Consider the following 10,853-nt stretch of genomic DNA (forward strand, 5'->3'; position numbering starts at 1 on the left):
CAGGTTTATTTAATTTCCGATTTTTACGTGCTGTACCTCTTGATACAAGAAACAGAAAACCCGCTCGTTTAAGATTTTGAAAAGCGAAAGCTCCCGAGAAGAACTCTGTAACCGACGCCGTTTTCCAAATAAAGCTGACTCGTGGCACCTCTTTGCACGGAGACGTGGCTCTGCTCATTGGGGCGGGGGGCTTCGGTGCGCCGCGCCCCGGGCCGGGAAGGGCAGCGCTGTGCAAAATGGCGGCCGGGCTCGGGACTACAACTCCCGGCATGCCGCGGGGAGGGGCGACTACGGCTCCCGGCATGACGTGCGCGGAGAGGGCGCGGCCGCAGGCTCGGCCCTATAAATAGGCCGCGGCGGGCGGCACTGTTTCTCTCGGCCGCTGCTGCCGCCATCTTAACGGCTGCTGGTGGCCGCTGCCATCCGCTTCCATCCGCCGCCAGCGGCGCCGCACCGAGTCTAAGCGCGGCGCGAGCGCGCCGCCATGAGGGCCAAGGTGAGCGGCGGGGGAAGACGGATGGCGCCCGGAAACGATCCGCGTCCCCAGCGGCGGGCGGGTCTGGAGAGGCCTACGCGGGGCCGGGGCTGCGGGCGCCGAGGGTGTGGGGAGCTCCCCGTGGGGTCGTGGAACGGGAGCCGAGGGTCCGGCGGTGCGCGGGGCACAGGGGGGGCCGCGGGGCGGGGCCGGGGAGTGAGCTGAGGCCGCGGGGATGCCGGCACGGAGCGGGGCAGCGGGGACTCCCAGTGGAAACGGGCTGTGACGCGGGGCCGCCGCGGGCCGCATCACTCACCCGCTGCTCTTCTCCCTCTGCAGTGGCGCAAGAAGCGAATGCGCAGGTACGTGTGAGCGCTGCCCGCGGGACCGCGGCCGGAGCCGGGAACGGCGGCCGCTCCAGGGCTGTCGGCGCGGTCCCGGGCTGTGACGCCGCTCTGTCCCTTAGGCTGAAGCGCAAGAGGAGGAAGATGCGACAGAGGTCCAAGTAGTGCTGGGACCGGACCGGGCCGCTCGTGGAGGAGCGAGGAGCCGCCCCAGCGCCGCGGGGCCGTGGTGGGGTCCCGTCCCGCCGCAACGGGCCGGGCTCTGTAGCGCCGCCAATAAAGTTGGAGATGTTTTCGGACGCCTTTGGTGCTTTGCTCGGGGCTGCGGCCCAGCGCGGTGCCCGCGGAGCGCCGGTTGGGAGGGAGCTGCACCGGGACGAGCAGCGGGCCGGGGGAGGGACGGCTCAGCTCGCGTCTCCGAGACGCGGGGCTGCAGTTGCGGGGGCAGCGGGCTGTTCCGTGCCGGTACCGGGATGGGCCCGGGGTGGTGCAGGGAACCCGTGGGGCTGAGACCGTCGGCGGGTCGCGGCTATGGCGGCGCGCTCTTATGACGTCACGAACCCGGAAGAAGCGCTCCGACCGTGCGCGCGTGACGCGGGGAGGAAGCGGGCAGTTTCTTCCGGGGTGCCCCGGAAGCAGCATAGAGCACTTCCTGCCCGGCGCAGAGCGGCGGCCGGAAGGGACCGCTCATTGTTGGCACTGGAGAACTCGCGAGGAGGCCGCGAGCGGGTGAGTGCGGGGCTGCGGAGGGCGCGGGGGGCCGCGGCGGGCCGGGCCGAGCTGGGCCGGGGCCACGGGATCGGTCACATCCGCTCCGTCCCGCTCCAGGCCGGGCCCCGCCGCAGGCCACACCGCCGGGCCTCCCTCGGGCCTTTCCCGGGCCTGCAGACGGTTCCTATGGAGATCTCGCGGGGGCGGTGCGCTCCCTTCCCTCGCCCGCAGCGCTCGGGACCCGGCCCGGCTCCTGCGGGGCCGTCTCGGGCTCTGTGGGCCCCGCGCCTCCGAGCTCCGACTGCGGGCCCGGGCCGCCCCTCACCCGCGGCCGCGCTTCCCGGTATCTCCGCGTCCCGGGCTCGGTTCCTCATCCTCGCCGCTCTCCTTCCTTTCGCAGCGCCCCCGCGGCGGCAAAGATGCCCGACCGGGACGGCTACAGCAACAGCGGCGGCGATGAGGCGGGTGCCGACGCTGATGATATCTGCCGCGATTTCCTGCGCAACGTCTGCAAGCGGGGGAAGCGCTGCCGCTTCCGGCACCCCGACATCAGCGAGGTGACCAACCTGGGCGTGCGCAAGAACGAATTCATCTTCTGCCACGACTTCCAGAACAAGGAATGCGTGCGCCTGAACTGCCGCTTCATCCATGGCACCAAGGAGGATGAGGACTGCTACAAGAAGACGGGCGAGCTGCCCCCGCGCCTGCGGCAGAAGGTGGCGGCGGGACTTGGCCTCTCACCCGCCGACCTGCCCAACAGCAAGGAGGAGGTGCCCATCTGCAGGGACTTCTTGAAGGGCGACTGTCAGCGGGGTGCCAAGTGTAAGTTCCAGCACCTGCAGCGGGACTACGAGTACGAGGCGCGGGGCATGGCCTCCCGGGAGCCGGGAATGGTGGCCGCCGTGCGCCGCTACGACCCCTACGATGCCATATATGACGGCGACCGCTACGACGACCACGAGCCCCTGCTGAAGCGGCGGCGGGTGGACGGGCTGTCCTTTGAGACCTACGAGTACAGCTTCGCCAACCCGCGGACAGTGGAGTACCGGCTGCTGGAAGAGGAGAACATCATGCTGCGGAAGCGCGTGGAGGACCTCAAGAAGCAGGTGAACAACCTGATGGCGACCAACGAGGTGCTCTTGGAGCAGAACGCCCAGTTCCGCAACCAGGCCAAGGTGATGACGCTGAGCTCCACGGCCACGGCCACCGAGCAGACTCTGGCCCCCACCGTGGGCACCGTCACCAATTACAACCACAGCATCGCGCAGACCCACACCACGCTCAGCAGCCAGGCCTTGCAGCCCCGGCCCGTCTCCCAGCAGGATTTGGTGGCGCCTGCCGGCGCCCAGGCGGCACCCCCGGCCAACGCCGCCCCCCCTATGAACCCCGAAATCACCCCTCTCTCGGCCGCCCTGGCACAGACCATTGCCCAGGGCATGGCTCCCCCGGTCTCCATGGCCCCGGTGGCCGTTTCGGTGGCTCCGGTGGCCGTGTCGATGGCGCAGCCGCTGGGAGGCATCACCATGAGCCACGCCACCACCCCGATGGTGACGTACCCCATTGCCTCGCAGAGCATGCGGATAACGGCCATGCCGCACTGACGGCCCCCCACCCCTGCCCACACCTTTGCCTCCAACTTCGGGGGCTGAGCGATGCAGAACTGAGGAACCCTCAGGAGCCCTCGGGACCTTCGCATCCCGGTTGGGGATGGAGGAAGGGGCTTTTCCTCCTGGCCTCGATCCGTGTGGCGGTGGGTTCAGAGATGAGGGATGAATGGTGTGGGGGCAGCCGGTGCCTCCGCCCTCTCTGCAGCCCCTGGCATGGGACAGGGAAAACTCTGGGACAGAAGGACAAACTGCAGGAACTTTTTCTGGCTCAATCTTGGGGCTGTGCCCGGAGGGGGGCGGGGGGCGCAGCACCAGGACCCTCAGCGCAGCCCCACCCCCCTCCGCGTTCCGTGTAACGTTTTCAGCCATTAAACGCAATGACTCCAGGCGGCGTCCCACCACGTGCCGGTGCCCGCAGCGTCCCGCGGGCTCAACGGCGCCGGGTTGGTCCCGAGGGAGCGGGGCGGGGCGGGAGGGGCCGTGAGGTCCCTGGGGGGGGAGGTTGGGGGGGGGGGGGAAGCATCGGCCGCTCCTAAAAAGGCCAAACCGCGTGGGCGCGGGGCCGCGCCGATGGCCACGCCCCTTCTCGCCCCCAGCCAATGGGCAGCGAGGGGGCGGGGCTCGGCGCCGCGCGGCTACGCCCGGGGCGTGGCCGGGAAAAGGGGGCGGGGCCGAGCCCTCGGGGTGGGCGGGGCCGGCGGCGCGGAGCGGAGGAGCGCGCCGGGATGGAGCGGCGCGGCGCGGGGGCAGCGGCGGCGGCGGCCGTGGGGCGGCGGCTGCTTTGGGCGCTGCCCGCCTACGCCGCGGGGCTGCTGGGGCTGGGCGCGGGCGCGCTGCTGCTGGCGTTGGCGCTTTACGCGGGATGGAGGCGGCGGCGGCGCGCCCGGCAGCGCGCGTTCAGCCTGGCCGCGCGCCTGCATAGCGACGAGGAAGCGGCCGTGCGCTCCGCCGCCGCGGGGCTGGGAGCGGCCCGCGGGGAACTGCCGGCGTGGGTAAGCGGTGCCCGGGGGGGGATCGACGCACCCCGCCACGGCCGCTCTCGGCTCGGGCTCCCCGCCGCATTGCAGCTCCCCCCCCCCCTTCCCCCCGCACCGCTCCGCAATGAGGTGAAGCCGGGGGGGCCCCTCCTGTTGGAGCCCGGGGCTTCCGGCCGCGCCCTGGATCGCCGCGCCCGGGGGGGTCGTTTCCTGCCTGGGCGAACCCTGCGTAGCGGGGAGTGAGAGTGACGGCCCGGTGCCCCCCCAGCTCGGGCCCCTCGTGCGGCGCTGCCAGATGTCGGTCACAGCTGCGCGGCTCCGCCGGCCCGGCTCTCCGCGGAGGGGGCGCGGGGGGAGAAGCCGAGGCTGCTCGGGGCTGCGGGGGTCGGGCGGCGGTGGGCGGGGCTGCAGGCGCCCACCCTGAGGCCTCGTGACGCCCCCCCACCCCGCAGGTGAACTTTCCAGATGTGGAGAGGGCAGAATGGCTGAACAAGGTGAGGAGTCCAACCGTCCGCCCGTCCGTCCCCCTGCCAGCCCCTGCATCCTTCTGTCCATCCGCCTTTTCCACTGTCTGTCCACCCATCGCTCTGTCCATCGCGCTGTCCGTCCGTCCAGCTCTCTCAGTCTGCTTGTCCGTCTGTCTCCCTGCCCATTCTCTCTGTCCGTCCATCCCTGACCCATCCATCCACCCCCCTGCTTCCCTGCCCATTCTCCCCCCATCCCTCTCTCCGTCCATCTCTCTGTCCGCTCATCCTTCCCTCTGTCCGTCTGTCCGTCTGCTGCAGATCCTGGCACAGACGTGGCCGTTCTTTGGGCGCTACATGGAGAAGCTGTTGGTGGAGAGCATCGCGCCCTCCATCCGCGCCTCCAACACCCACCTGCAGACCTTCACCTTCACCAGGGTGGACATGGGCGAGAAGGTACCCCCCCCCCAGAGCCCCCCCGGGGGTCGCCCCACTCCCACTCTGCGTCCCACTCTCAGTGCCCCCCCCTCCTCACTGCTGTCCCCACAGCCTCTCCGTGTGCTGGGGGTCCGGGCACATCCTGGTACCCACAAGCAGCAGATCCTGCTGGACCTCAACATCAGGTGAGCGGCTGACCCCCCCCCCCACACACACTCTATGGGGGGGTCCCGCTATGGCCAGAACCCCCCCGGCAGCATCCCCTCCCCCACAGCTACGTGGGTGATGTGCAGATCGACGTGGAGGTGAAGAAGTTCTTCTGCAAGGCGGGGGTGAAGGGCATGCAGGTGAGGGGGGGGCAGCTCTGGGGGCACGTTGTGGGGGGGGGGGGGCAGCGCTGAGAAGTGCCCCCCCCCCCCCCCAATCCCCTCCTCCCAGCTCCATGGGACGCTGCGGGTCATCCTGGAGCCGCTGCTGGGCGATGTGCCCATCGTGGGGGCCCTCACCATGTTCTTCATCCGGCGCCCAGTGAGTGCCCTCCTTGCGCCCCCCCACCCCAATATGGACCCCCCCCACCTCTCTGACCACCCCCCCCATCTCTCTCACACCCCCCACCCCCAGACTTTGGACATCAACTGGACGGGGATGACCAACCTGCTGGATATCCCGGGGCTCAGGTGAGCCCCATAGCACGCGGGGGGCTCTCAGCCCCACAGCACCACACTGACGCCCCCGCCCCCCCGCGTCCCCCCCCTCCCAGCTCCATGTCGGACACGATGATCATGGACACCATCTCCTCCTACCTGGTGCTGCCCAACCGCCTCCTGGTGCCGCTGGTGCCCAACCTGCACGACGTCGCCCGGCTGCGCTGCCCCCTCCCCAGGGTATGGGGGGGGGGGGGGTCTGCAGTGGTGATGGGGGGGGGCACGGAGCGCAGATTCAAGGTGCGCAGACCCCATCTGACCCCCCCTCTCCCCCCCCATCTGCAGGGTGTGGTGCGCGTGCATCTGTTTGGAGCGCGGGAGCTGCGCAGCAAGGATCGCTTCATGGGGGGGTTGGTGGAGGGGAAGTCGGACCCCTACGCGGTGCTGCGCGTGGGCACGCAGGTGGCGAGCAGCCGCGTGGTGCACAGCGAGCTCAGCCCCACCTGGGATGAGGTGTACGAGGTGGGCATCCCCGGGACCCCCTGCACCCCCCCGGGACCCCCCCTCTTGGTGGCTGGTGGGCACCGCGCTGAACCCCTCCTGCAGTTCATCGTGCACGAGGTGCCGGGGCAGGAGATCGAGGTGGAGCTCTTTGATAAAGACCCCGACCAGGACGACCTGCTGGGCAGGTGGGGGTCACAGCTCCGGGGGGGGGTGGGGGGGCATTGGAGTCACAGCTGCTGGGGGGCATCGAGGCCAGAGCCCCCCGGCGGGGAGCATTGGCATCAAAGCCCTCATAGGAGAACACTGGGGTCACGGTCCTTGGGGGGGCATTGGGGTTAATGCCCTTATATGGGAACATTGGGGTCACAGCCCCCTGGGGGGGGGGGGGGGGGGGGGGACACATCAGGGTCAGAGCCCCCCTGTCGCATCACAGCCCCCATGTGGGAACACTGGGGTCGCAGCCCCCAAGCTCACAACTGACCCCCCCCCCCCCCCCCCAGGATGAAGCTGGACTTTGGGGAGGTGCTGAAGGCTCGGGTGCTGGAGGAGGTGAGCTGGGGGCTGGGGGGGGTGAGGTGAAAAGGGGGGGGCTGTGCTGACCCCCGCTGTCTCCACAGTGGTTCCCACTGCAGGATGGAGGCAGGGGGCGGCTGCACCTGCGCTTGGAGTGGCTGACATTGCTGCCTGATGCCTCCAAACTGGAGCAGGTGAGGGGCTGATGTGGGGGGGGGGGCAGGGGGGGCTCCGTCCCGCTCAATTCCCCCCCATCGCCTTCAGGTTCTGCAGAGGAACCGCAAGATCCCATCCAACCCCGACCCCCCGTCAGCCGCCATCCTGGTGGTTTACCTGGACCGCGCCGAGGAGCTGCCGGTAAGGGGGGGTCCTGGGAATGGGGGGGTGGGCAGAGAGGGGGCGCCTGCTGCCCCCTGACCCCCCCCCCCCCCCCCCCCTTTCTGCTCAGGTGAAGAAACCCGGGAAGGAGCCCAACCCGGTGGTGCAGGTGTCTGTGCAGGATGTGACCCGAGAGAGCAAGGTGGGGGGGGGGGGGGGGGGCGCACAGCGGTGCCTGGGGGGCGCAGGGGGGGCTGCTCTCATCGCTGCCCCCCACCCCCCATAGGTGGTGTACGGCACCCGGCACCCGGTGTGGGAGGACGCCTTCCGCTTCTTCCTGCATGACCCTGCACACCAGGACCTGGACATCCAGGCAAGACCCCCCCCCTCCCAGCCCCACACGCATTGCCCCCCCCCCCCCATCTGCGCCCCTGGAACAAATCCCCCCCTGCGTCCCCTCTGTGCCCCCATCCTCCGTATTTCCCCCCACAGTTCCTCCATACCCCGCTGTTCTCCCATATCCCCCATGCCCCCCATTTTCTCCCATAGTTCCCCATTCCCTTCCACAGCCCCCTGTGCCCCATAACCCCCCCCATTCTCCCCCACTCCTCCTACAGCCCCGTATTTCTCCCTATTCCCAGCCGGATCCCCACGAGCCCCCATACCCCATTTCCCCCCATACCCCTCTTCACCCCCATGACCCCCCCCGTGTCCCCAGGTGAAGGATGACCCCCGGCAGACCCCCCTGGGCTCTCTCTCCCTGCCCCTCTCTCGGTTGCTCTCTGCCCCAGAGCTGACCCTGCAGGAGCCCTTTGCACTGCAGCACGCAGCGCCCAACAGCCGCCTGCACCTCACCCTGGTGCTGCGGGTGAGTGTGGGGCTGGGGGGTTGGGGGGGGGGCTCAGGGACCCCACGGCCGCCTGCACATCATCTTGCTGCTGTGGGTGAATGTGGGGCTGGGGAAACACAGCTGACCCACCTCGTGCGCAGGTGCTGTACTTCGATGGCCCTGAGGTTGGTCCCCCCCCACCGACCCCCCCTGGGCAGTTGGAGGCCCCCCCTGGTACCAGCGGCGCACGCAGACCCAGCAAAGCCAACCCAGACCCCCAGTTTGGGACCGAGGTGTGGGGAGAACGGGGGGGGGTTTTGGGGTCAGGATGGAGCTCAGTGGCGGGGGGCTCCGGAGGGGGGGTTGGGATGCTGTTGGGGCTGGGGGCCTTAGGATAGGGTCCTGGGGCGCGGGGCTGGGGGGTCCCAGGGGTGGGATAAGGATGGAACTCAGGCTGGGTTTTGGGTTCTCAGGTCAGGATTGGGGGAGGGGGGGGGGGGGGGCACTTGGAGGAAAAAGATGAAGCTCGGGGGTGGGGGTCGTTGAGGGGGGGGGTGCGGAAGGATGGAGTTGGGGCTGGGAGCCCTGGGCTCTGGGATGGGATCCTGGCACCGCGCTGGGGTCGGAATTGGGGTCAGAGATGGGGGGGGGGGCACACAGCAGGACTTCCCCCCCCCCCCCGAAATTCCCAGGCTGTGCTGCGCATCCACCTCCTGGAAGCGGAGGACCTGATTGCCAAGGACAACTTCCTGGGGGGGCTGATGAGGGGCCGCTCCGACCCCTATGCGGCCGTGAGGGCGGGGGGGCGGCTGTTCCGCAGCCGAGTCGTCCGGGAGGAGCTGAGCCCCCGCTGGAATGAGATCTACGAGGTACAAAGGGGGGGGGGGGCGGCACCACCCCCTCCCCACCCCCCCAGGTTGTGGGGCGGACCCCCGTGATGACCCCCGCTCCCCCCCCAAGGTGGTGGTGGACGACATCCCTGGGCAGGACGTGGAGTTTGAGCTCTTTGATAAGGATGTGGACAAGGATGATTTCCTGGGCCGGTGGGTGTAAAGGGGGGGGGCTTTTTTTTGGGGGGTGGGGGGTGCGGGGTGGGAAGCAGTGGGGAGAAACCCCCAACCCAAACCTCTGCCTCCTCCAGGTGCAAAGTGCCACTCAGGCGGGTGCTGAGCTGCGGATTCGTGGATGAGGTAAAAGGGGGGGCTGTGTGCTGGGGGGGGGGTTCACACCGTGGGGGTCTCATCCTCCTCCCCCCCCCGTTGTTGCCCCCCCAGTGGCTGCCCCTGGAGGAGGTGCGATCCGGGCGCCTGCATGTGAGGTTGGAGAGGCTGCAGCCCCAGCCCAGCGCTGCGCTGCTGGAGCAGGTTTGGAGGGGGGGGGTTTGGGGGGGGGGGGAGGGGGCCCAAAGGGGGATCCTGGGCTGCCCCATCCCATCACCTCCATGTGCCCATCTCTGTCGTCGTCCCCATCATCATCATCCTCATCCCTGGGTGTCTCTTCCCCGTTGCATCTCCCCGTGTTTCCCCCCCCATTTATTCCCCCCCCCCCCGGATCCCCCCAGTACCCCCCATGCACCCCTTATGTCCTCCCCCATGCCCCCCATGTGTCCCCACCTTCCACCTGCACGTTTGTTCCACCATCACCCCCCCAGCCCTCGCCAGCATCCCCCCCCCCCCCCCAACCATCTTTCTCACCCCTTCCCTGTCCCTTTCGGCCCCTCTGCCCCCCCGTGTGCCCCCCCAGGTTCTGCACACCAACAGCCTCCTGCAGCCCTCCCGTGGGGAGGAACTCTCAGCCGCGCTCCTCTCCGTATTCCTGGACCGCGCTGCAGAGCTCCCGGTGAGCCCCCCGACCCCCCCCATGCCGTGCCCCCCCCCCCGCGCCCCCCTGACCCCCCCATACCTGACCCCCGTGCTGTGTCCCAGCTCCGGAAGGGCTCCAAGCCCCCCGCTGCCTTTGCTGCCCTGTCTGTGCGTGACGTCTCCTTTAAGACCAAGGTGGGACAGCGGGATGAGGGGTGGGTTTCTTTTTTTTTGGGGGGGGGGCACACGGGGTGGGGGGGCTCACCATGGCTTCGCCCCCAGACCTGCGCCCCGAGCACAGAGCCGGTGTGGGATGAAGGCTTCTCCTTCCTCATCAAACGGCCCGCATGGGGAGGCGCTGGAGCTGAAGGTCCTGGGGGGGGGGGGGGGGGGGGGGCTGCCTTATGGGAGGGGGGGGTTCTCTATGGGGGGGGGGCTGCTCAATAGGGGCTGCCCGATGGGTAGTGATCCTTGTGGGGTTTGTCTTATGGCGGCTCTGCCCTATGGGGAAGAGAGGGGGTTCCCTATGGAGGGGGGGGGGGGGGAATCCCCTATGGGGTTTGATTGGAGGAGGAGGGCTGCCCTAGGGGGGAGTTTCGCTATGGGGGGCTGCTATGGGGGTGGGGGTTGCCCGATGGAGGGGGGGGGGGGCTGCTCTATGGGGGCTGCCCTATGATGGAGGTGGGGGCTCCCTGTGGGGTACTGCCCTATGGGGCCGCCCCACGCCTTGCTGCCCGTTGCCCCCCCAGGTGCAGGACGGGGGGGGGGCAGGCGCTGGGCGCTCTCAGCCTCCCCCTGTCCCAGCTGCTGGCAGCCGAGGCGCTGACCCTGGACACGTGGCTGCCACTGGCCGGGGGGGGGCAGGTGCTGCTGCGGGCGCAGATGGGGGTGAGTGCCCTTCTTGGGGGGGGGGAGTGGGATTGAACCCCCCCCCATCCCTCATACCTCCCCCCCCCTCCCCAGATCCTGGTGTCGCAGCACTCGGGGGTGGCACCCAGCGGTGACCCCGTGCTGGGGGGGGACGCGGAGCCGCAGGAGGCGATGGCGGGGGGGGGACAAGGAGGAGAACCAGGATGGGGGGGGGGACGCTGCGGCAGCGCACAGCGCACAGGTAGGGCTTTGGGGGTGGCGGTGGGGGGGGGATACAGGGCCGGGGGTCTCCTGTGGGGCTGAGGTGTCACTGCTGTCCCCCCCCCCGCAGCCGCACAGAGCTGGGGGGGCCCCGGC

At 69.7% G+C, this 10,853-nt stretch overlaps 2 protein-coding genes and 1 long non-coding RNA gene across 3 annotated transcripts; all 3 read left to right on the forward strand.

Annotated features, from left to right (window-relative positions):
- Positions 1–354: 354 nt before the first annotated feature.
- LOC128074180 (uncharacterized) lies at positions 355–1,118 on the forward strand. Its single transcript, XR_008203015.1, has 3 exons — positions 355–496; positions 815–837; positions 942–1,118. It is a non-coding gene; the product is annotated as an uncharacterized LOC128074180 (long non-coding RNA).
- Positions 1,119–1,243: 125 nt separating this feature from the next.
- ZC3H10 (zinc finger CCCH-type containing 10) lies at positions 1,244–3,523 on the forward strand. The gene is made up of 2 exons (XM_052669771.1): positions 1,244–1,548; positions 1,931–3,523. The coding sequence occupies exons 1-2, from the start codon at positions 1,367–1,369 to the stop codon at positions 3,129–3,131; spliced, it is 1,383 nt and encodes a 460-aa protein (XP_052525731.1). The 5' UTR covers positions 1,244–1,366; the 3' UTR covers positions 3,132–3,523.
- A 339-nt stretch (positions 3,524–3,862) lies between these two features.
- ESYT1 (extended synaptotagmin 1) lies at positions 3,863–10,737 on the forward strand (the record flags this gene model as incomplete). The annotated part of the gene is given in 28 exon segments (XM_052669784.1): positions 3,863–4,129; positions 4,567–4,608; positions 4,900–5,034; positions 5,128–5,201; positions 5,291–5,363; positions 5,455–5,544; positions 5,638–5,693; positions 5,777–5,900; positions 6,006–6,182; positions 6,267–6,349; positions 6,665–6,713; positions 6,782–6,871; positions 6,942–7,034; positions 7,126–7,197; positions 7,282–7,368; positions 7,714–7,863; positions 7,986–8,117; positions 8,517–8,693; positions 8,785–8,867; positions 8,966–9,014; positions 9,099–9,188; positions 9,568–9,663; positions 9,750–9,821; positions 9,909–9,968; positions 9,970–9,998; positions 10,379–10,514; positions 10,590–10,673; positions 10,675–10,737. Coding segments are annotated over 28 exon segments (2,733 nt in total), but the record flags the coding sequence as incomplete, so codon positions are not given.
- Positions 10,738–10,853: the final 116 nt, after the last annotated feature.

Source organism: Tympanuchus pallidicinctus, unplaced genomic scaffold (genome assembly GCF_026119805.1).
Source record: "Tympanuchus pallidicinctus isolate F22 unplaced genomic scaffold, pur_lepc_1.0 scaffold82, whole genome shotgun sequence".
NCBI lineage: Eukaryota > Metazoa > Chordata > Aves > Galliformes > Phasianidae > Tympanuchus > Tympanuchus pallidicinctus.